The 25,811-nt window shown below is 38.8% G+C and overlaps 1 protein-coding gene across 3 annotated transcripts in view; it reads left to right on the forward strand.

Annotated features, from left to right (window-relative positions):
• Nucleotides 1–25,811, forward strand: part of ANKRD44 (ankyrin repeat domain 44) — a 320,963-nt gene that overhangs the window by 221,120 nt on the left and 74,032 nt on the right. For all 3 annotated transcript variants that reach the window (XM_055398457.2, XM_055398458.2, XM_088828639.1), the window contains exons 10-16: nt 4,768–4,882; nt 14,833–14,915; nt 16,091–16,154; nt 18,145–18,213; nt 19,808–19,948; nt 22,035–22,115; nt 25,341–25,452. In XM_055398457.2, the coding sequence (XP_055254432.1) occupies nt 4,768–4,882; nt 14,833–14,915; nt 16,091–16,154; nt 18,145–18,213; nt 19,808–19,948; nt 22,035–22,115; nt 25,341–25,452 (665 nt within the window). The remainder of the gene's footprint in view (nt 1–4,767; nt 4,883–14,832; nt 14,916–16,090; nt 16,155–18,144; nt 18,214–19,807; nt 19,949–22,034; nt 22,116–25,340; nt 25,453–25,811) is intronic.

Below are 25,811 nucleotides of genomic sequence, written 5' to 3' on the forward strand. Positions count from 1 at the left end.
CGCTGCTGGAGGAGATCATCTGAAATGTGGATAAAGTTATGTGTAATTATGATCATTCATGTGTTTTTCCTAGTGGCAAAATTGGGCATAGCCTAAATGCCTTGTAATTGGGGCCTTTTTAAGTAAATTCTCTAAATACTGATATCATGGAGATTTGCAGTAACTTTAATGAAACAGATTAATGATATAGGAAGTGTTTGTGATGTAATATTTAGGGGGAGGTCAGGATACAACGGAGAAGGCAATGGCACCCCACTCCAGTACTCTTGCCTGGAAAACCCCATGGACAGAGGAGCCTGGTCGGCTGCAGTCCATGGGGTCGCGAAGAGTCAGACATGACTGAAGCGACTTAGCAGCAGTAGCAGCAGCAGCAAGATACAAAACTCTTTGTATTCTATGATCTTAACCATGGGAAATGTCTTCACACACAAATGCACATACACACAAACAACTGAAAGGAAGTATCCAGAATCTTAATACTGATTACCTCAAAATAATCAGTGAATTTATAAATGACTTCTGTTTTCTTTTTTGTATTTTATAGCATCTTCTAAATTTTCTACAATGAGAAAATTACTTTCTCAGTAATATTATTTAAAGTAAATGTGTAATATCTTTTTAGATCCAGGCCATTTATATAATATTTACATTTCTCAGGATTTTGTATTTCTTATTCTGGAATGTATAAATGTGTATGTGTAGTTTAGATACACAAACCAAACATTATAGTGTTAGTATCTTAAAATGATATATTTTAGTTTTAAAATGTCAGCTTAGTATTAGTTCAATATAATTGATAATGAGGTAAAGCTGAAGATTTGACCTACTCTAAAATACCTGATATCTAAGAGCATGAGCTGATAATTCAATAACTTAATTGCTTTCCATAATGATGCAGAGATTTGTTTATGAGCAGGATAGTCAGGAAATAAAATCTTAGACTAATTTATGTTTGGTGCCCCAATATCTTAGGTGCTTTCTTTTATTAAAAGCAGAAATGCACAAGGTCTTCCATCAGCACAAGTACACACTGCATGTTTTTCTCCTTGGTGTGCTCCCTGTCCTTTACTCCCTCCCCTTTTCCTTTAGCTTTCTCCAGGCCCTTCCTTTATGATTGGGATATAAATTTTATGTACTATAAAAGCCCATCATGTAAAGTGTGCAATTCAGAGGATTTCAGTATCTTCACATGGCTTTACAATCATCGCCATTGTCTAATTCCAGAACATTTTCATCATCTGCCCCCCAGAACCTCATCCTATTTAGCAGTCACCCCCCATTCCTCCCTCTCCTTAATCCCTCCTTATTCCTTGATTTTCAGAGGCTCTTAAAATACTTGAAAGTTTATCAATAATGCATATAGCAAATATTTTCACATGTGTCAGTTTCTGTGTTGCTAGGATGTGGGGAAAACTTTTTAAACCACGATGCAAAATCTAAATACAATAAAAGAAATTATAAACCAAAATTTTTCAGGGTAAAACACCAAAGACAAAAAAAAACTCTAGGACAAAAATATTTGTAACAAGCCTGGCGTGCTGCAGTTCATGGGGTCGCAAAGAGTCGGACACAACTGAGCGACTGAACTGAACTGAATTACGGCTAAGTGGGTAATCTCCCAACTCTTTTAAGAACCTTTAAAAATTAAGGAATAAAAAGATCATACACACACACACACTTAGAAAAATGCGCAAATGTCATGAACAAATGGTTCATAGAAAAAGATAAACAAATGGCCCTTTAATATATGAAAAGATTCTCGACTTCCTTAACAAGAGAACTGTAAAGACTACAATGTGAGAAACCAGTTTTCACTCATTACATGGAATATAGTCAAAAGCTTGGCAAGACTGAGGAAAAAGAAACTCTTACACATTGCTGACATGAGTGCAGAGTTGCACAGCACCTAGAGAAGGATATGTGGCAAAATCTAATAAAACCATATACTCATTTCTTTGACCTAGAAATCCCCTTTCTAATAATTTATTCTGAAGATACACTCAACAAATACAAAACAATATTTGCATAAAGTTATTCACTGCAGCATTCCTGATATTAGCAAAATTATTTTTACTACCTAAATGTTCATCTATACCAGACTGGTTTACTTAAGTAATACATCTATGCAATGAAAAGCAAGTCATACAAAAATGAGGAAGATATCCAAAGAAGTGATCTCTAGGAGTGAATTCCAGGGTACATTGTTAAGTGGCGGGGGCATGGCATAAAAGAATGTTTATTTTTTTACAAAGAGAAACACAGAAAGCATAAACGAAAACTAGTGATAATGATTAGTTACTGTAGGATGTAGTTGAGGGTGAAGTGGAAGGGCTAGAAATGAGGCTTTTTAAAAGTACAGACTTTTGAAACACATGTTTTACGTATTTAATAAAGTTAAAGCCAGTAAAATATTTGAAGGCAAAATCAAATGAGTGCTAAGTCACTTCAGTCGTGTCCAACTCTGTGATACTATGAACTTTAACCTGCCCAACTTCTCTGTCCATGGGATTTTCCAGGCAAGAATATTGGAGTGGATTGCCATGCCCTTCTCCAGGGGATCTTCCCGACCTAGGGATTGAACCCACGTTTCTTATGTCTCCTGCATAGGCAAACAGTTTCTTTACCACTAGTGCCACCTGGGAAGCCCACAATCAAATGAGGCTGTGTATCAAGTTGATAACATAAGCACACAGAATAAAGAATTCAGATAACTTTTGAACAGAGTGCTCCCTGTCTATGCTGAATTCATTGTGGGAAACTGTTGGGAAAGCGGATATTTGCACAGTTTGGAAGTATCACCCACAAATTATTTGCTAATTATAAAAAGGGAAAAGACATTTTGCAGTGGAGAGTGCAAGCAGGCATCACCTTAGCCAAGTAATCAAGCCCCTTTTTTTAAATTGTGGTAAAATACATTTAACATTAAATTTACCATTTAAACTATTTTTAAGCATATGGTACTGTGGCATTAAGTACATTCACATAGTTGTGGCAGCCATAACCACTATCCATTTGCAGAACTGTTTCGTCTTCCCAAACTGATGGTCTGTACCCATTGTAAGTAATCAACATTTGTATCATCCAGTAATGGACTGGCTTGATCTTATGTGTGTGCTGTGGAGATGGGCTGGGAAGTGCATTTCAACTTTGGGATATTTTTGCCAGAATATTTAGCCTGAATCTAATAATGAGGAAATAACCAGACAATTCCAGAATGCACTGTATCGTATATGACTCCTGGCTTAGTCTCCAAAAGTATCAATAACTTGAGAGATACCTACTTACATACATAAAAGGCAGGAAGATTGTTCCAGATGATAAGAATCTAAAGAGACATGACAACTAAATGCTGTCAGACTCTTTGATTGAATCCTGGATTGAAAAAAACAATTATAAAGCACATTTTTGGGGACAATTGGAATATACACTATATATTACACAAAATTATGGTATCTGTTAAATTTCTTGGGTATGATAGTTATAGGGTATGATGGTATTGTGGTTATACGGGAGACTGTCTTTGTTCTTAGAGGTGAAATCCATAATGTCTAACTTATTTCTAAATGGTTCTTCAAATAAATTAATAGAAGACTTGTATTTCATTTATTATATATTATATATCTTTTCACATATATGAAAAGGGGAGAGAAAGAAAGAGACATAGTAAAATAAGAATTTTGGGGAAAAGGAGGCAATATACAATAAAATAAAATGGAACTACTATATTATTAAAGAACTGTAGGTAATTAATGTGATAGTTTTGATAAATATGGATACTTTCAATTTATAGTTTATGCTTTTACTCATTTTACTCATCATATTTTAAACTAGTCAAACTACATAAAATCTTTTCTTGAACTTGATTCCTTTGGTTCTTATGCTGTAACATAAGGTTTACATAGGTCTTTAATTCAGCAAGTAATATTAAAATTTAATATGTCTTCAGAGATACATTTTGTGGAATTTGATTACATTATTTAGAGAGGGAATCTAGTTGTAAGATTTTAGATTCTTAAATAAGACAATGTGGAAATGTTTTTAAAAAACATTTCTAATAGGCTTCCTTCCATGCAGATTTAATACTCCTTGGAAGGAAAGTTATGACCAACCTAGATAGTATATTAAAAAGCAGAGACATTACTTTGCCAACAAAGGTCCGTCTAGTCAAGGCTATGGTTTTTCCAGTGGTCATGTATGGATGTGGGAGTTGAACTGTGAAGAAAGCTGATCGCCGAAGAATTGATGTTTTTGAACTGTGGTGCTGGAGAAGACTCTTGAGAGTCCCTTGGACTGCAAGGAGATCCAACCAGTCCATTCTAAAGGAGATCAGTCCTGGATGTTCATTGGAAGGACTGATGCTAAAGCTGAAACTGCAATACTTTGGCCACCTCATGCGACGAGTTGACTCACTGGAAAAGACTCTGATGCTGGGAGGGATTAGGGGCGGGAGGAGACGGGGACAACAGAGAATGAGATGGCTGGATGGCATCACCGACTTGATGGACATGAGTTTGAGTGAACTCCAGGAGTTAGTGATGGACAGGGAGGCCTGGCGTGCTTTGATTCATGGGGTCGCAAAGAGTCGGACATGACTGAGCAACTGAACTGAACAGCTTCAGATGGTGACTTGTTCCCTTAAAAAGCATTCTTGTCCTTGAGAGCAGAGATACACAGAATAGAAATGAAATCAACATTTGGTCAATGTGAGTATATTATCTGAGTCAACATGAATCCTTACGTTATTCTGTATTAAAATGTCTCTTTCAGGAGGTGAAATTGACTGTGTGGATAAGGATGGTAACACTCCTCTTCATGTGGCTGCAAGATACGGTCATGAGCTTTTGATTAACACCTTAATAACCAGTGGAGCTGACACAGCCAAGTAGGTTACAGCAAAAATACAGTGGATTAAATGCCACATGTGAGAGTACTGCCAAAGGGGTTCTGCCATGCTGCAGATAGGTCCTATTTATCCAAGTTAAGGTAGATCTGCACTATTATGCTAAACACAAATTAAATTTGAACTAAATTAAGTGATTTCTAATGACAGTTGCAAGGAAGAACCAATTTTATTTTTCAGCTATATCAGAAAGAGGCCTATTTCAGTGGTTTTAATTAAGGGAACTTGAACTTTTTTCCTAAATCTCTGTTTTTTAATATTCTTCTGTTTTTTCCAATATACAGTGTTAGTTAAGCAGGAAAAAGCATAATTGGGCAAACTCAGATTTTATTCAGAGTACCATTTTGCATATGTTAATAACCCATGTTTAATGATATGGTTATACTGTGCAATTGAATAAATCTGCCACATAGGGAAGAGGGACCTGACTTCATGTTGTACTTCAACAATAATATGTGAAGCATCTATATGAATCCATTGCAATGTTGGGTGCTGTGGGAAATTTCAGATATACGTTACCTGGTTGGTACCTTCCAGGAGCTCATAATTTTGTTGGAGGCCCCAAATCCACTTAAGACGAAGAACCATGCAAGATCGTATTTAGCAAAGTTCAAAATGAAACAGAACTTTAATGGCAAAGTATTTGGCATAGACAATATATGCCATAGGGTATAGACAGGAAGGAGAGAGCGCAAAGGTGGCCACAGTTTTTAAGGAGAAGGTGATTTTTAGGTAGACTTTGAAGGATGGGAATTATGTGAATAGAGCAGAGAGTGGCAGACTTCCCAAGCAGGAAGGAAAGCAGGAGCAGATACTGCTCCCGTGGGGAGGGTGGCCTAGTGGGGTGGAGGTTGGCCTGGTGGGGTGGAGGGTGTGTAATGGTGCCATGCTCTGCCAAAGGCTGCATTATATCATGGTGGGAGACCCAGCCTTTAGTGGGCACTAGCTGGGCTCCAGTTCAAGCTGCCTTATTTGTGATCTGTGTGACCTTGAGCTTGTTGCTCAATCTGTCTGCACATTGATTTCCTCATTTGGCAAATGGGAGTAATAATAGTATCTACCATAGGTTTGTTATGAGGATTAAAGGACTTAATTACTAGTAAAGCTCTCCAGTATGTGTTAAGATCTGTGTGTGAGTTGTCTAAATGCATCTGCTAAGGTATTCAACAAGATAATCCAACTTAATAGCTCTTTGAACAGTGCCTGGCTAATAGTAAACTATCAGTAAATGCTAACTATTAATTTTTATATTATTGATTATTTATTATGTTATATTTATTATTGCTTCATAATATCTAGCATGCTAGGGGAGTGGAAAGAGATGAGGTGGAAAGGCAGGAAGAACCACATTTCAGAGGATCTTGAACATCTTGCTGAGGAGTTGGATACCATTCTGAGGCATTCAGAAGTTGTTAAAGAATTATACCTATGTGTAGGGTAGGTTGTGTCTAATGATCCCATTTGTGTGTAAGAAAGATCACTCTAACAGCAGTCAAAACAGACTGGAAGTGGTCCAGACTAGAAACACTTGGCAGCCTCTTGTGAATGTCCAAAGAAGAAGAAATGAGGTCTCAAGCTAAGGATAAGACGGGGTGGAGAGACGCTGACAAATATTAATAGCAAGAACAGTGGGTTGTCTCAGAAAGGAATCCGCTTCAAGTCAAAGGACCTGTTTGACTGGGAGGCTGCAAATCTAAAGCAGCAGCTCAGTTTCCTGGAAAGAGCAGTATTCTAGGATTTCGGAGGCATTCACCAGATTATAGAGTTCCCAAGCAGGCCATGGCAACCCAAAGTCAAAGATCTTAAATGCTCAGTGTCAGTTAAGCAGAAATAAAGTGTTTAGGCACAGGCTATCTTCACCCTGTGATATGTTCATATTTTCAGTGGTTTTTTCAGATTTGAATTCATCTGAAAAATGAGTTTTAAAAAAAAAAAATTTGAACTTTATCCCTCATTTGAGGGATAAAGATAAACGGGGCTAAATAATTAAAATTTCTGAAAAACCACATTCAATGCAGTAAGCACAAAGTATTTCCTTGGGATTATTTTACCTTCAATTTGTACAAACTCAAACTATCTGGCAAAAATGCCTTAGGAATGACATTGGTCAAGTAGCCTTTCTTTCTACTGACTGTGCTGGGGACACTGGCCAGGGAAACATTGTTCCAGCCTCAAAGAGCCACATATGGTTCCTTCTGCCCCAGCGTATCTGGGGTTAAGACATGCTTCCTTCAGTAACAGTGGTTTGTTAAGGCAACAACTGTGTGTGTGGGGGTGTGTGTGTGTTTGTGTGTGTGAGTGTGTGTGTGTATGTTGTATGGGGAGGGAAATCACCTAAAGAGAAAATATCCAAGTGAAGGGACAGGAGAATTGATGATTGAATTTGCTAAAGGCTTGGGCTTCCCTGGTGGCTCAGCTCAGTTGGTAAAGAATCTGCCTTCAATGCAGGAGACCCCAGTTCTATTCCTGGGTCAGGGAGATCTACTGGAGAAGGGATAGGCCACCCACTCCAGCAGCTTTCTTAGGCTTCCCTTGTGGCTCAGCTGGTAAAGAATCTGCCTGAAGTGTGGGAGATCCCTGGGTTGGGAAGAGCCCATGGAGAAGGGAAAGACTACCCACTCCAGTATTCTGGCCTGGAGAATTCCATGAACTGTATAGTTTATGGGGTTTCAAAAAGTCGGACACGACTGAGCAACTTTCACTTTTCCCTAGAAAGTCACTGTTCTCTGGGCTCCTTGTAGATTTATCTAGGGTAGCTCATTAAAGAGGAGAAAAACAGGCCTTTTCTTCTATAAATAAGTGGACAAAAAAGAGCATTTATGAAAATAACCCATTTTAATTCATAAACAATATGGCCAATGTATTTTTAAAGATCTCTTTATGACAAGTTTTATAGTCATACTTTCTGATGAATTTATTTGCATCTTATTTTCGGGCCTTGATGAAATGTTCTTTGTTTTTCTTTTTTGTTTCTCTGAACTTGATCAGTTTCTGCAGTGTGACTAGGTGCTTATGCAACTTTATGTGGTATCAAAGCCATTGGGTTTTTTCTTCTTTAACTTTGTTAGTTTTGGGGTGCTTGTCTCTAGGATTTTTTAAATTGTATTCCATCTTATCAATTAAACTCTCATTGCTTTTTCTGCCTCAATTGTAGCAGAATTAGTGGTATTATAGTTTTACAGGTAACTGATTCTGATATTCTTATATTCACTGAATATCTGTTGATGGCTTGTTAAGTGTCACCCACTGTGTCAGGTTCTGGGGTCACAGAGCTTGCTGCCAAGGAATTTATATTCTGTCGAAGTGGGAAAAGTGAAAGTGTTAGTCACTCAGTCGTGTCCAACTCTTTGTGACCCCATGGGCTGTAGCCCACGAGGCTCCTCTGTCCATGGAATTCTTCAGGCAAAAATACTGGATTGGATTGCATTTCCTTCTCCAGGGCAAGAATTAAATAGGCAGTGATAGTCATGCATGCTAAATTTGATGGCAGAACAACTGCCAGGTGCCACTGGAGTATAGGAGAACATATATGGGATGTAGCAGGACCAGCAAAGCTTCCCAGAAGAGGGATGGTTAACTTGTAGGACAAGGAGCAATGAGTTATGTAACTGAAAGTCTTTCAGGTCCTAAGCATCTGCTTAGATTATTTTTATTAAAATGTTTGAATATGTATAAACATAAAACTAAATAGAGACTCCCTAGGCTTTTGACTCTCATATAGCAATAAGTTTTTAAAAATTACAAAATACATACAAAAAGAAACCCACAGTGTTCACCATAACTGCACAGGACAATAGTAACAAATGGTCATGAGTTCTTACTTGTGCTAGGCCCCACTCTGAGAGGTTACATTTAACTGTCAAAACAACCCCATGGCATAAGTGCTGTGATTATGTCCATCTTACAGGTGAAATAAAGGAGGTTTAGTTAGCTTTCTGAGGTCACAGAGCGGTGGATGGAAATAGGACACCATCCTTGACCACCTGGATCTGGAGCCTCAGCTCCTAGGCAGGAGGCTTGCTGCCTCTCCATGTAATGGATGATGTGATACTTAGCATTTTGCTTGGAATTGTGGTCCTGGAGACTAAGATGCTGAGTTTTTAGGATCCAGTACATAACTATGGAAGTGGAGGTTTTGCAGTGGTGGGCAGTGGACCTGTCACATGGCACAGAAACCTTTACTCAAACTATTGGCAAATTCTGTGCATACAGGAGGCTCAGTGTGCTACATCATCATTGCCCTTCCTAGATTCAGACATTTCATTTTCTATTAAGTCCACCTTTATTCTCACTGGCGCGTGCCAATTAAAGTAGTACTACACAGCACAGCTGTGAGCCTAAGTATCATACAAATGTCAGTGCTGAAATCTGGCAGAGGTGTGTGGTGATAAGGTGGCCTTTTAGATGCACTAAAATATGCTTTTATGTCACCTGTTTTAGATTATCATCAAAATAGACAATTTAAAATTGTCACATAGAGTTCTTAAAAGCCAAAGATATTCCAGCAACCCCCAGAGATGTACTGACTAGTTTGAGAAATACCATGAGAAGCAGAAGAGTTTGAGTTGTAAGAGTTTCAGGAGGAGGGCCTGCATGTGAAAACCCAGGGCTCTTCCAAGAGGAATGGACAGAAGTTCAAAGATCCTAAGAACACATCTAGGTTAAGCAGTAGTCAGATCCAGAAGAGGCTTTGTAGCCATGTTAGAGTATTTGGACTTTGATCCAAAAGGAACCCCTGAAAATGTCTGCAAGGACCAGGCTTAATTTTTGTTTGTTAGGCCAAGTGCCTATATAACTTAGTGGTGCATGATAAACACTTGGAATGACATAGATTAAAATTAATAAGAAATTTATTTTATGGTTTGATCACTTGACTTGAGCTTCCCTGGTGGCTCAGATGGTAAAGCATCTGCCTGAAATGCAGGAGACCTGAGTTCGACCCCTGGGTCAGAAAAATCCCCTGGAGAAGGGAATGGCTACCCACTCCAGTGTTCTTGCCTGGAGAATCCCCGTGGACAGAGGAGCCTGGTGGGTTACAGTCCACGGGGTCACAGAGAGTTGGATGCAACTGAAATTACTAACATTGATCACTTGAATAAGTATCATAAAATTATTTGATGATCAAAAATCATCAAAGTTTTTGTCTCACCCACTTGGTGGGTAAAACTAAACCAATCCCACCTTTCCTCAAGAGGTGAAAGATGAGTATTGTAAAGGATATTTTTTAATGGGAGTATATTTGCTTTACAGTGTTACGTTAGTTTCTGCTGTACAATGAAGTGAATCACCTACATGTGAACATATATCACTTCCCTCTTGGACCTCCCAACCCCGCCCCCCGCCCCGCCCTGATCCCCAGGCCCATCCATCCAAGTCACCACAGAGCACCAAGCTGATCTCCCTGCACTACACAGCAGGTTCCCACTAGCTATGTATTTCACACATAGTAGTGTATATATTGGAGAAGGAAATGGCAACCCACTCCAGTATTCTTGCCTGGAGAATCCCAGGGACAGAGCCTATTGGGCTGCCATCTATGGGGTCGCACAGAGTCGGACACGACTGATGTGACTTAGCAGCAGTAGCAGTGTATATATGTCAATCCCCTCTCAATTGATACACCCTCTCCCCCACCACCTCCACATGTCCATCCTCTACGTCTGCATCTCTCTTCCTGCGCTGCAAGTAAGTTCATCTGTAAGAATTTTGAAACACAGAAAGAGAACAGAAATGCTAGCTGGTCACACTTCATTCTTGGCTTTTAGGGAAGTACAACCTTATTACAACCTCAGAATTCACAGACTCCTGATTATCCAGCTAAGCTAATAATAATTGCAAGGGAACTGTGGGTCAGATATCCTATTTAACACTTTGTGTACATTATCTCAGTTAGTCCTTCCAATTGCTCTGTAAGATTGACACCATTATTATCTTTATTTTCCAGGTGAGGGAGCCATTATGTATTTTCCAAAGTCCAAATAGCTAGTACATGGAAAAGTTAGGACTGAAACCCAAAGGTTCTCACCCCATCACCTTAACCACAGTGTTTTTTTTAAACATATGGCCTAAGGGAAGATTCTAGAAAGGACTGGATATGGAAAGGGACAGCCATGTCCTCCTGAGCCAAGGGGAAAACTTAAAAGAACTGATATTCTAATGATGCAAAAGCCCTATCCTCACCTCTTATGGCTCTCTGCAATTTATTCTGGCCTCATTTATTCTGAAATAACTGGGTAGGAGACCCCAGCTAACAGCTAGATTAGAAACAGCTAATACAAATGTGTTCCATTAATTTTATGACTGGTCAAATAAATGTAGCAAATTAACTGGAATTGGCCTTCCCTTTCCTGTAATTTATGCACTGTTAAGTTTAGTGTTATCTGACATCTTTATTTCTTGATCTTCCTTGATATATACCTGATGAAATCAGAGCGATGTTTCTCATTTGACTAGGACAGTCAAATCTTAAGTTTCCTGCTGAAGGTTTTAGGATCCTTTCTTTATAAGCAGTCTTATTTCATAACAGTAAAGAAATTTTATTTGTAATGCATGAATCATTTCTGAAGTGATTAAGAAATTCTTAGTTCTATTTTTATTTTCTTGCCATCTTCAGCTGATACTTAGTTTTTCTGTTTGAACTGGCACATCATATTCATTTGAATACCAGTACTGGCACTTGAGTCTAAATTAATGTATTTCCTACATTGAGGTAGTGACTTTTTGTTAACTATGGAATATATCAAAGAGGATATTTTTTCATTTTTTAAAAAAATGTTTTGAAGTAGAGTTGATTTACTGTGCTTTTGGTGTACAGCAGTGATTCAGTTATATATTGTTTTTCAGAATTTTTCCATTATAGGTTGAATATAGTTCCCTGTACAGTAGGCCCTTGTTGTTTATCTGTTTTTTAAAACATATTTTTAACTGAGGGATAATCGGTTTACAGTACTGTGTTGGTTTCTGCCATACATCAACATGAATCAGCCATTGGTATACATATATCCCTCCCTCTTGAACCTCCCTCCCGCCTCCCACTCTTTCCCACCCCTCTAGGTTATTACAGAGCCCTGGTTTGGGTTCCCTGAGTCATATATAGCAAATTCCCATTGGTCGTTTTACATATGGTATTGTACATGTTTCCATGCTGCTCTCTCTGTTCGTCTCACCGTCACCTTCCCTCCCACCCCACCTGTGTCCACAAGTCTGTTCTCTATGTCTGCATCTCCACTGCTGCCCTGCAGATAGGTTCATCGGTACCATCTTTCTAGATTCCATATATATGCATTAATATACGACATTTGTTTCTCTCATTGATTTACTTCACTCTATATAATGGGGTCTAGATTCATCCACCTCATTAGGACTGACTCAAATGCTTCATCTTTATGGTTGAGTAATATTCACTTGTATATATGTACCTCACCTTTTTATGTATTCATTTGTTGATGGACATCTAGGTTGCTTCCATGTTCTAGCTATTGTAAATAGTGCTGCAATGAACACTGGGTACATGTGCCTTTTCAATTTTGGTTTCCTCAGGGTATATGCCTAGTAGTGGGATTGCTGGGTCATATGGTAGTTTTATTCCTAGTTTTTTTTTTAAGGAATCTCCGTACTGTCTTCCATAGTGGCTGTATCAATTTAAATTTCCCATCAACAGTGCAGGAGGGCTCCCTTTTCTCCACACCCTCTTCAGCATTTATTGTTTGTGGATTTTATCGAAGAGAATATTTCCTAGGCCTTTTAGAGTTCTGCCTTCCTTGCCTTCTCAGTTTTATAAGTAGCCACAGGAAAAAAATGAAATTATTAGCTAATATAGACTGTGGTGAATTATCTAAAGACAGTGGGGTTAAATGTTAACTTTGGTTAGAAGTATTAATAGTGAAGTTTATGGAATATGTTATAACACTGAGTTTATTAAACTTTTATACTTTTTATGTTTTTCTTAATTGTTTTATTATAGTTTGATACTATTTTCCCTAAGTCATTTGCTTGTATTTTTAATATAAAGGTAACTATTTTATGTACCGATATAAACTATATCATAAATATTATGTGTATACTTATTTATGTATGTTGATATTATTAAAATATTTATATTTTTACACACACATACATATAAAAAATGAGGAAGACTCAAAGAAATCTTTAAAAATCCACTCCTTGATTTAGTCATGTTCTTACAGGAATTCACAATGATTCTAGAAAATGTTCTATCATTTTCTTCTTGCAAGCATCCAGCAATGTTTAATCATAGATTTTTGCCTTAACTCCTCAAAACAGATAAAATGGTTATGTAAAATCTTATTAGCTTTAAGTTCCATTTAGTAAAGACCTTTTAAAATAGGTTAAACATCAAAAAAATTAGTATGTTTCATTGGCATCAGAAGGGAAAAATATAAATAGCACAAATAAAAAGCTTCTTTCCCATCCCCCAACGCCCTCTTCCTTTTCATGAGCATCAAGGTTGTCACTGATGCAATTGCTTTTCAGAATTTTTTTTTTCTTTGTAAATGATGAGAGAGGCAATTACAAGCAGTTCTCCTCTACAAGACACTGCCCAGAAGACGGGCAAATTGCATCCTTTGATGGATGCCAGCTATTATATACACTGGGTTGGAAATCTCCATATAGGGAAAGGAAAATGAACAGAGGGAAGACTGAACAAAAACATCAATAAATAGAAGTTTTCATGAAAAGAAAGAGGTGGTTAATTGCTGGCAGACTCAGATTTTGCAGAACGCTGAATACCATGAATTATCTGTGAACATATATATACTTTCACAAATTCATGCACATCATAATAGCTTTCTATATAGAAAATAAAATTCATGTATCTGAAGCTTAGCAAATTCAAGTCATATGTGTTTTTTATTCAATATAGAATGTGGAAATGGGCCACTTTGTGCCAGGGAAGAAACTTAGATGACTCATGCTGCAGGTGTAAATATAGACAGCCTGTACTCCTTATGTTGTGCTGTGGATATAAAAAATCTGAAATATAGTGTCTGAATGAAATGAGATGTTATGACACGAGATCACTAACAAGATTTTAAGTACACAGGAACTGCCTGATGATGCTGTATGTTTTGAATTATGAGTCAGCACAGGACTTGTTTGAGAAGTGATGGGCAGGAGGAGGTGGCTTTAATTCTAAGGGCAGAAAGCACTGCCGTCAGAAGGCTGCCTGTCCCTCAGAGGATTGTTCCAGGGACTGTGTTATGGTAGGGGTCAGTCTAAGAAGTCCTATTCTGGATTCTTCCTGTACCACTGTTAGGGAAAATATGCTAGATTTATGAAATATATCTAAGGTTAATGTTAATTATTTCATGACTGGTTTTCTTATGTGGGTAAATGTGCAATATAAAAGGCTACCAAAAAGATGAAGTTTCGCTTGTCAAAGGTAAACATTAGTTTTTATTCTCATCCAAAATTTTATTTCTAATAATGCACCCATTACTAACTCTTAGCAAAGAGTAGGTCAACAATAAATATTTATCAACTCAAGGAATAAAACAGGTTGCTTTTCAAAGTTGAGAGTTTGTCAGCTTCTTGTTTTCTCCAGCACTTAGCAAAGTATCTGATGGTTATAAAGTGTTGAATAGATGAATGAATGAATGTGAATGATACATAAAATTGCTAAGCTGAAAGAATAAAAGAGAAATTAATTTTAAATGCTAAGAGTCACTGTTTATGTGAAATGTTTTCTTAAAAAATATATTTTTCTATTGTTATGGGATTTTTCACTGTGGTTTAAGTCCAGGATTTTATTATTTTAAAGTAGAAATGATTGCATGATTATTTCATCCAGGAGTCCCTAAGCAAGGTCTCATGGATTTAATTTTCATCAGAGACCTTCTAGAAAGGTCACCCCCTTCTGCATGTATCAGGATATCTATAATCGTGAACTGCTCTGTTTTTTTCTTCCTCAGGTGTGGAATCCATAGCATGTTCCCCTTACATTTAGCTGCCCTCAATGCTCACTCTGACTGCTGCAGAAAGTTACTGTCATCGGGTAAGTAACTCCATTACCACAGATGACGCTTAATCTGCCCTGTAAATGAGCTGTGTAGCTTCAGGTGTCTGGTCAGAGTGAGTGGCTGTCTGTGCTTCATGTCATTCATGATCTGATTGGCAGGATGAGCTGTGTCCACAGCTACCTGCATGTGACAGCTTCCAGCAGCTCGTGGTGTTGAAACTGTTTGAACGTCAGTATTCTGCCCCGGAGTGAGAGTCTTGTCTGTTTATCAAGTTAGAACTCCAGTGATCCAGAGTGGGAGGCAGGCAGGGATGGCCATAGCTTATAGGAAGTTTGTCGTAGGAAGAGAAGACATCTTTGAGGCTTAAATTGATGATGTAACATTTCATATTCTTCAACAAAGAAAAAAGGCCAAATCCCCTACCTTTTAATAGTAGAAATGCTAAATTACCATCCCACTCCGTGGGCTCTGAAAAATCACTGTGGTTGATATCCCTCCAACTAGGATTTATTTTTATTTTTTTAATGCGGGCCTATTTGGAACCAAGAAATTCTTTCTGGTTTGGAGCTTTGCTAATCTTTCTTATCAATGATTCTGCCAACCTCCATGTATTAAGAAGTTCCTGGCTTTCAAAGGTGATAGAGGTCTGCAAGGCAAAGATTGTTTATGAATTAATTCAACAGATATCCCAGAGGCTTTTTTTATTCCTTTAAGTTCTTTACTTATGGTTGATTCTGCTTTCGCTGCTTTTGGCATGTTTAAAAATAACCCCTGCATGAAAGCACGTTTCCCAAATCTTATACCAACTGCAAGCTAATAATACGCTTAAGAAAATATCTCTTCTAGCATGTTATGATTACTCCTTTGCCTTCCATGTTTTCTCCATGTGTTCTGTCTGCCTGTCTATTGCCCTACTTATCTCAAATTGGTTTCATAAATTTTTATCCTGGGATTGAAATATGGGGCTGCAGTTCACCCAGGGCTGAATGTGAAAATAAATTCTTCTTGACTTCACGGTTCTTCCTATAAAATTGCCAAGCTTGAGCAGTTACCATTCGTTTCCATGACAACCTCTTTCTGACTACAATGGCTTGCGTTCTGGTTTTTCTACTAACTGATTTTTCTGTCTCTGCAATGTTTCTTGTGGTTTAACTAGGACAAAAGTATAGCATAGTATCCTTGTTTAGTAATGAGCACGTGCTGTCTGCAGGCTTTGAAATAGACACCCCAGATAAATTTGGAAGAACGTGCCTTCATGCTGCTGCTGCAGGAGGGTGAGTAGTTAGCAATTTTAGTTGTTTTCTCATGGCCTAATTACCAGTGCATCTTAATTGACTTAAGTTGTCTATGAATCAGAGGCAACTTCTTTAATAAAATGGGTAAGAAGTGTTTCTACCAATACCAAATATCATACATTGAATTTCCAAATTGCTCATGTGTTTGTTTTTCCAAAGAAACATCATTAGTCCATCTCATATAGGAAATATTTTTTCTCTTGTTTTCTTTGTGCTCTCTCTCTCTTTTTTTCCCCTTATTTTAGACTGTAGGTCCGTAGCCTACAGAATATGTACCTACTTGGTACCTCTTCCACCAAAAGAAAATAATCTGGGATTTGTTCCTAAATTTTTTGTCTTTTGTTACTAGAAGGAGAGCTAATGATCAAGGAAATCCAAGGTTGAGTTAATTCATGTTTATTTAAAGACATTTTATTCCTATTTCAAAACTTACTTTTAAGTTCTAATAATGATTAAATGTGAGCAAAAGTCAAGAAAACTCAAAGGATAAGCAAGAAGTAATTTAATCCTTGCCTACTTTTTTAAGTTGTAAAGAGAATTTTTCATGAGATACTCTTTTTCATATCAGTGGTTAGATTAAGACTCTGATCAATACATTGTTGATATATGACCATGCATTGACCAAACATGGCTCCCCTCAGATGGCCTTGTTTGGGTTAGGTGTTGGTTCTTAATCATTTTCCTAGTCTTTAGGGAACAGCAGTGCTCCATGTATAATCTGTATATGACCAAAGACATTACCTATTTAACGGAGGTGGATTGACTGTGTAGCTTTAGGGCCCCTTATTTGTACAGGTCCCTTCCAAAGTCTTGTATTTAGTTTTATTTTCATAATTTTTTTTTTTTTTAAAAAGAACCTCCTTCTCCTCACCCCATCCCCACAAATCATATGAGCTTCCTGATCCATACAACATGGATCTGTCTGCCTTTGATCCTTTGGCTTCATTCAGGAACAGACAGGTGTTTTACATCAATTGACATGTTATACCAACACATAATGGCCTCAGAAAGTTTTTCAGTTTTATGATTTAAGCAGTTAGTTCTCTGAGAAAGGTGACTGTAAAGGGTGGATATGGGGCGGGGACAGCCCTGCTTATATTTATCATTAATGAGATCATCTTTCTTATTTAAATGATAATAAAGTAGTAAATCCTAGGCCACTTCTTAGCATCCCAAGTTTGGAACAATGATAGATGAAGGTCTCCTTTTATGCCCCCATTTTGAAAAATATCAGACCTGTACAGAAAGTGGCACCAAACCATTCTGGATTCATGTCTGAAATTCCTGTTAGGATTAATATTTAGCTCTATGCCCTTCAATAGGAAAATTCACTTCAATGGGTCCTTTTCTCTCTACTAAACATGATTTATTGCTTCTGCAAATGACAAAGAAGCTGGAAGATCACTACGCTCCATTACATCATTTTCAGCCTTGGTTCTACACATTCATTTACCTAGATTACCAAGACAGGGAAATGCAGCTGGTTTATTTTCCGTTAAGGAGAGTCTGGGTCGAAAATGGTTATAGTGAATTCATTCTGCTGTGATAAAAGGTAATGCTCATCCATTCTGGCTCATTGTTTAAAAGTGACATGAAATTATTATAGGTTTAAGGAGTTGTTTCATAAACTCTTGATGGTTTTGAAAGAGAATTTTAGTATAAATGATGAAACCATCACTGGAAGGTTTCATCATATAATAATCATTAAATTCTTTAGTCATGGAATTGAAAATGTTCCATCAAGCTCTTTAATGTATTGATATATTAGCTTTGAAAAAGGAATTGTAGGAACTTTAGCTCCTTATGATATGGCATTACTCTAATGTGTTAGGTTATTTTTGTGTCAGCAGAATTTAAAGTTAGCATCCTCATTTCATCTGTGCATACACTCTGCAGAAAAGAGCTCTTTCTGAAGACAGCCCAGCAATTGACCTCTACCATCTTAACAATGCTTTCCCTGTCTTTCTAGTAATGTGGAATGTATAAAACTCTTGCAAAGCAGTGGAGCAGATTTCCATAAAAAGGACAAGTGTGGGAGGTATGTAAACAGGGAACTCAGCTTCAAGTGCCTAAATAAAAGGAGTGGGGAGCAGTCCATCTGGAAATCGTGTTATGTTGAAATGGTAAACAGGGAAGCTAGCTGGGAAGATTCCATCCTCAGAAGGAAATCCCTTTTTATAGCAAAGCGAAACACCAGCAAAGCAGGCACTGGCCACAAGGAAAGGGTCTCCTTTCCCAGCTTCTGTTTAGAAGCACCAATTGTTCTGCTCCTTCTGATATAAATAACTATATCCATGTAGGAGATTGCATACTTTATAGATATTATATAAAAATATTTACATATATAAAATGTGTAACCCTCCTCATGGATATAGTTGAGAAAATTCTCTGTATAGCAAAGTAGAGCACTTTAGCCCTTCTAGGACAGAATTTGGTCACAAGATCTGGAGCTCTTTATTATATTTATTGAACATTTCATTTTGGGATACATCTTTAGACATATTTTAAACATGAAATACGACTGAGCGACTTCACTTTCACTTTTCACTTTCATGCATTGGAGAAGGAAATGACAACCCACTCCAGTGTTCTTGCCTGGAGAATCCCAGGGACCGCGGAGCCTGGTGGGCTGCCGTCTATGGGGTCGCATAGAGTCAGACACGACTGAAGTGACTTAGCAGCAGCAGCAGCAAACATGAAATACACACACGCACACACATACCACCCATAACCCCTCTGGTTATTGGGATGGTTTAGAACTTTCCTTACTTGTCCTTTGCATAGCTAAGTCGTGCTGTAGTACTAGCTGGTACAGGGAACCAGTACGAGTAAACACCATGAGGAAGGTAGAGGAAATGATCAAAAAACCTCAGTTTAATCTGTTTGGAAACAGCATTTTGGGAAGAGAGATACTTTATAATGATAGACCAGGGCCAGCTTCGGAAGGTCTTCAATTGCAAACTAAAAAATCAAGGCTTTGTTCACTGGGGAGAACTGAAGGTTTTGGTACAGGATTATATATGTAGGTATTGGACCTTGAATGGGCTTCCCTGGTGGCTCAGAGGTTAAAGCGTCTGCCTCCAATGCGGGAGACACGGGTTCGATCCCTGGGTCGGGAAGATCCCCTGGAGAAGGAAACAGTAACCCACTCCAGTATTCTTGCCTGGAGAATCCCATGGACGGAGAAGCCTGGTAGGCTACAGTCCACGGGGTCGCAAAGAGTCGGACACGACTGAGCGACTGAACGGAACGGATTGGACCTTAGAAAATCCAGTTCCTCATTCATGGCAGCTGAAAGTTATATGGAGATTGGGTTAGGGCAGGTCAGTCTGGATGGTACTGCAAGAGCCCAGAGGAGCAGTCATGAGCAGTCATGTAGATGGGAACCAGGATAGGCACTTGGGATGGAAAGAAAGGAGATCCACAAGTGGGTGGCCTGTCTGAAACCACCATCTTTGCAGCTTTCGTTCTAACATATAAGATATGCCAGAGAAAGGCGTATGTCTTGGCCTCCACACTCAGAGCCAAAGATCTTTCCACACCCCTACAAATACTGCTGTCTGTGCTGGTGCTGATGATGGGGATCTGTTTTTCAGACTGAATGATATAATAAATTGCTGTTTGTTTTTCAGGACTCCTCTGCACTATGCAGCTGCAAATTGTCATTTCCACTGTATTGAGACATTAGTGACCACAGGGGCCAGTGTGAATGAAACTGATGACTGGGGCCGTACCGCTTTGCACTATGCTGCTGCATCAGACATGGATAGAAAGTAAAAACAGCCTTGTCCTATTTCTTTGGGGATGCGAACGGAGGGAGATGGAAGAGGGTGGGCTTGCTGAGTTTTATTCATACTGCCTCACCGAGACTGTGAATGAAGAATCCCTCTTATCCAGACTCAAGGGAGTTTGAATTGGTTCCTCCCTAACCCCGGGTTTCCCATTCTGCTCTCTTTATATTTGATTAGTACATGTCACTGCACAATTGCATCTCTCTCTATTCTTTGCATTGAATGCCAAGTGGAGCTGTCAAGTTCAGGTTTTCAGTTCACTCAAAATCTGTCATAATTTATTTTGTCGTATACTGTGGTTTTCATCATCATCACTTACATGCTTCATTTGCTGTAAAACTTATATTTGCTAATAAATATGTCATATGTAAAAAATATCCACCTATGCATAATCCCAATAGTCTTCAAATACAGCATCAGTATTTTATTTTTAAAAATAAGTATTTTAAAAATAGACATTTTTCAAACCTAGGCATGAATGCTCTTTCAGAAGCTGAAAGACAGGAAGTTAGTTGCCCTGATCATGTTTGGATTCTAGGTGTCTTGGAATGGAAAGCAAAAATAAACGAACCAGTTCTAGGGGAAAAGGTGGGAGACATGCCCACAACTTATGGTATCATTCTCAAAGACTTGAGGATCAGGCCCTCCTTCATAGGAATACTTTTTGGTGACCCTGTTCGGAGAACTGTTGAGTTATTTGGAGTGTTGAGTTATATGGTCAGTGCTAACTCCCTTTCCTGTAGAGCAATGGCTTTCAAATATACTAGACAATTACTTACACACTAGGCTTCCCTGGTGGCTCAGAAGGTAAAGAAAGAATCCACCTGCAATGCAGGAAACTGGGGTTCTGTCCCTGGGTTGGAAAGATTCCATGGAGAAGGGAATGGCTACCCACTCCAATATTCTTGCCTGGGAAAACCCACGGATGGAGAAGCCTGATGGGCCGAAGTCCACAAGGTCACAATCAGACACAACTGAGCAACTGACGCTCACTTTACATCACGATCCAATATACAGACTCACGTATATATGTTTTATACGTATGTATGGAAAATGGAAAAAAGATTTCATAAAACCTTATTTACTTTTGCTATATGTGATACATTTTGATATCTTTTATTTCATTAAAAAAACCCTACTGACTTCAACCCACTAAATTGATTTCATAATTCAGTCACAGATCATGATCCATATTTCCAACTTGGAATACACTGCTTCTTTTTTTCCTTCCTATGATACTGGCAAGTTTGATGTAGCCTCAGGGTCCCACCGGCCACATGTTCTTAATTCAACAAACATTTAATTATCATTTGTGAAACGAATCGCCAGTCCAGGTTCGATGCATGATACAGGATGCTCAGGGCTGGTGTGCTGGGATGACCCAGAGGGATGATATGGGGAGGAAGGTGGGAGGGGGAACACATGTACACCCGGGGTGGATTCATGTCAATGTATGGCAAAACCAATACAATATTGTAAAGTAATTAGCCTCCAATTAAAATTTTAAAAAAATTATTCACGTGTAAAAAACAAAAACAGAAACATTTATTGAACCTGCATTGTGTGTCAGGCTCTGTGCTATTCACTTGGAATAGAATGGGGAATAAGTATCCTTCATCTGTTAAGATCTAGAATAGGAATCCTAGATGGTGCAGAATTTCTCTGGTAGATGAGGTGTGCTTAGGAACCCATTCCTAGGTAAGTGAGATGCTCAACTGACAAGGAGGCAGCAAGGAATGTGGTAGGTGTCAGGAAATTTTAAGCTAAATCATTTTCTCTTTCCCTGGGGAGTTTAGAAGACTTATGGAAGAGTGGGCAGCATGATTGCTGCCTTAATCATTGATACCTCAGTGGAAGTTTTAGGAATACCATGTTCTTAACTGGATTCCTTAGGAGAGAAAAGATTTACTGGATGGACTTAGAACCATGTATATCCTCCATGAAAAATTAGTAATGCTTGCTTCTTTGGGGTTGGGGGCCAATTCTTAAGATGTAAATTGTACCAAAATCATTAGCATTTTTGCCACTAATTGTAATTTTTGTTTGTTTGTTTCCCTCTGCTGAGAAGTAAGACTATCTTAGGAAACGCCCATGAAAATTCGGAAGAACTTGAAAGAGCCAGAGAGCTGAAGGAAAAGGAAGCTGCATTGTAAGTTTCTTCTCAGCTAAGCACAAGGTGGGGTTACTGATGCTTTGTCTGCAGCTTTAGGTTGCCATGTGGGCCAGCTTTACTATTTTGGGGTCTCCCTTGGGGTCTTGAGGAAGTGATGTGGGCCTGCCTTTGATGAAGAAAAAACTGTTCTTTTAATATATCCTTCAAATAGGCTGTTTTCATACAAGACACGTACTCTGCTAAAGATACACGCTCTTTCTAAAATTGAAACCTTTGCAGCGATCATCACTGTGTTTGGGCAGCAGTTTTTAGAACCAGGTGTCTTAAATATCATTTCTGATTCTTCCATGTGTCATGTGCCTCAGGGGACATACTAAAGCCTCCTCTGAGGACCTCAGGCTCTCCTTTTGTGACCTGGGGATGACTATTTAGCAGATTCTATAAATATATGTTTTGAGATTTCAGTGTGAAATACACCAGTTGTACTCTCCCATCCCTCTCCAACATACTCCCCCCCTGCAGACAGCTGCTCTGTCACCTTCATCCTACCTGCCCCTGTCTGGTGTCTTGACAGAGATTCAGCTGTTACTGTGATGGAGTGAGTGCCAGCACCCAGGACTGTTGATACCTGGGAAGCTCTAATGTTTCATCTTCTGAGAGTCCTTCCTGGACTGGAAGTCACGGTGAGAAGGTTGTGCAGTGCCCAGCACGTAGCTGGCGGTCAACAGCTCTTTGTTAAATGAATGAACGCATGAATGCCCAGTGCCCATGTGTCCTGCCCCTGTGAGAGCAGTGGATGTAGTGCTCTAAGAGTTTGCCCTCAAACAGTCCTTCACTTGCAAGGCCCCAGTGCAAGTTGCAGGGACTTAACTTTGTGACTGAGGTGGGCACAAGAAACAAAACTGTAAGTAGAACAGAATAACCACAGTTTTGCCCTAATATTCCAAAATTAAAGGAATAATATTCAAAGACTGTAAAATTTTAAGCCACCTCAGCAAATGCTTCCTTCTCCAATGAAATGTAAGCTTGCCCCAGGCCAGAGCAGCCCTCTTCCAGCTGTTGGAGAGGGATGGAGCAGGAAAGGCAGGAGGAGGCAGGGACCAGCCTACTGGGGAGCTTTTTCATGCAATAAAAGGCTACTTCCTTGTGCAAATACACCCTTGATCTAATGTGCATCTCTTGCTTTTGTGGCTTAGGTGCCATAACTACTAGTTCAGGGCCCTAGGTGGTGAAAAAGACAAGCATTCCCAGTTAAAAGTGGATTTCATTTCCCTTAGGAAAAATGTGGAGAATATTCACATTCTATAATACTGTTATTTCTAATAGTACTGTTGGCAATTATGGGCTTCCCTGGTGGCTCAGACGGTAAAGAATCTGCCTGCAATGCGGGGGACCTGGGTTCGATCCTTGGATTGGGTGGATTTCCTGGAGGAGGATATGGCAACCCACTCCATTATTCTTGCCTGGAGAATTCCCATGGACAGAGGAGCCTGGTAGGCTGCAGTCGATGGGGTAACAAAAAAATCAAACATGACTGACTAAGCACAGCAGAGTTGACAGTTATAGTTCAGCTATGTTCTGCATTAAATAACTCTTTGGGTGTAATTCCCAGGGTTTTCCAAATTACACGTTAAATTTATCAACTGATTTTTTAGAATATAATCCTTTCAGAAGCTGGGGATTGTGTGTCCACAAGAAAGCTATCCCTACTGAATGATTTTACTTCAAGAGCCAAATTCAGTTTAAAATGAGTCACACCTGGGATTCAGTCCATGGGCATTTCATTATGAAAATTTAAAAAAAGGACTTCCTTTTAAGGTACATCACCAAATACAGCATGATATATCAGGTATCCAATAGTAGTTTGATTTATTACAGAGCATTTTATGGATGAACCATGTGGCATGTAGGTATTTAGTTTTAAAAATTTCTCTTTCATCAAGTTTTCTAAAAATTAAAATGTATGTTTTAATATCTGTCTCTGTGTGTGATTTATTTACTCCTTTTGCCTTATACCGAAAGATAGATAATGTCATTTTAAGGTTTCTGAGTAAACTATAGAAATTTTCTATTGGGAGGTCTTATTTAATATACAAGCTTCTATTTAGAATATTGCGATTTTGATTTGAGTATGAATTTGAACCAGCCTGGCCTTGTAAAGGACATATTTGTCCCTGTGTCAAGAAATATAGCGTATATAAATAATATATCGCGGTGCCTCCTGTCTGGCTCTTCCCTCTTTGACCAGCAGGGCTGTCCCATTTGCAGCAGGCCCTGAGTAGAATACATCACGTCCCTCCTGTCCCGGCTCTTCAGCAAAAGCAATACCACACCCCTTCCTTTGACCTATTGCAAAGATTTTTTTTCCAGAAGTTACAGCTATGTCAGAAAAGGCTTTTAAAATTTATTATTTATCATTTTACACTAGTCTGTATTCCTAGTGGTACAGTGTCGGCCTCTTTCTTCAGAGGTGGTGACTGAATTCATCTTTTCTATTTTTTAAATGTTGGCCCAGTCCTTATGTCTTTTTATTGTTTTGGCTATTCTTAGATTCTTTTCTGTTATTGTTTTCTTACTCTTTTAAACTTTCGTTTTCCAACCTTTTGATCTCAGAGTCTCCAATAGCAAGGTTAAAAAATAAACCCACCTCTTTTGAGGTTTATCCTTTTCCATTGCCTTGACCACTTCTTTATTATGCTGAAAAACTTATCTTTTGAACACAAAGCTCTAAAACTTATTATTTAGTAATCTTGATGACAAGCCAGTCATCAAGATGAAAAGGGGAAAAATATTATCCTCTAGTTTCTAAGTTAATCCTTCTAGTTCCTAGGCTTCCCTGGTGGCTCAGCAGGTAAAGAATCTGCCTGCAATTCGGGAGACCTGGGTTCCATCCCTGGGTTGGGAAGATCCCCTGGAGAAGGGAATGGCAACCCACTCCAGTATTCTGGCCTGGAGAATTCCGTGGAATATATAGTCCGTGGGGTCACAAAGAGTCAGACACGACTGAGCAATTTTCACTTCCTTCTAGTTCCTCAAGGCTTTCCTGAATTCTAGAATGGATATTTTAAGCTGAGAGATAGATGCACAAAATACACATAAAACATCCAATATTTAAACCCTAATTGCTGTAGAATCTTTAAAGAAACACTTCAACTCACAAAGTTCTTTGTGGCACATTCACAGTAAGAGAACATTAACATTGATTATCCTTTTTGGTCTAGGGATGTTTTCTGAAATAACATCTCATCTTTATACTTACAGATGTCTAGAATTTCTGCTTCAACATGATGCAAATCCATCTATCCGGGACAAGGAAGGCTACAATAGCATACATTATGCTGCTGCCTATGGCCACAGACAATGTCTGGAATTGGTGAGCTGTTTTGATTTGTTTTTTCTAACATACTCACACATACACCCAAGCCTGAAAATGCTGGTCTGAATCTCTCAACAAAGACCCTTACTGCCTAATTCAGCCCCCACTAGAAATCACCTGGATTAAATTGATCAGGCAATTTTTTGGCAAGTGATTAAACTGTTTCCCTTTATAATATGTAGCTGTCTTTGTTCCATTTGCTACTGCTGCTGCTAAGTCACTTCAATCGTGTACGACTCGATGCGACCCCATAGATAGCAGCCCACCAGGCTCCCTGGTCCCTAGGATTCTCCAGGCAAGAGCACTGGAGTGGGTTGCTATTGCCTTCTCTGTTTGTTCCATTTACTCCCATTCTA

This window comes from Moschus berezovskii, chromosome 2 (assembly GCF_049115385.1).
Source record: "Moschus berezovskii isolate FMDL1 chromosome 2, NW_MosBer_1.0, whole genome shotgun sequence".
Classification (NCBI taxonomy): domain Eukaryota; kingdom Metazoa; phylum Chordata; class Mammalia; order Artiodactyla; family Moschidae; genus Moschus; species Moschus berezovskii.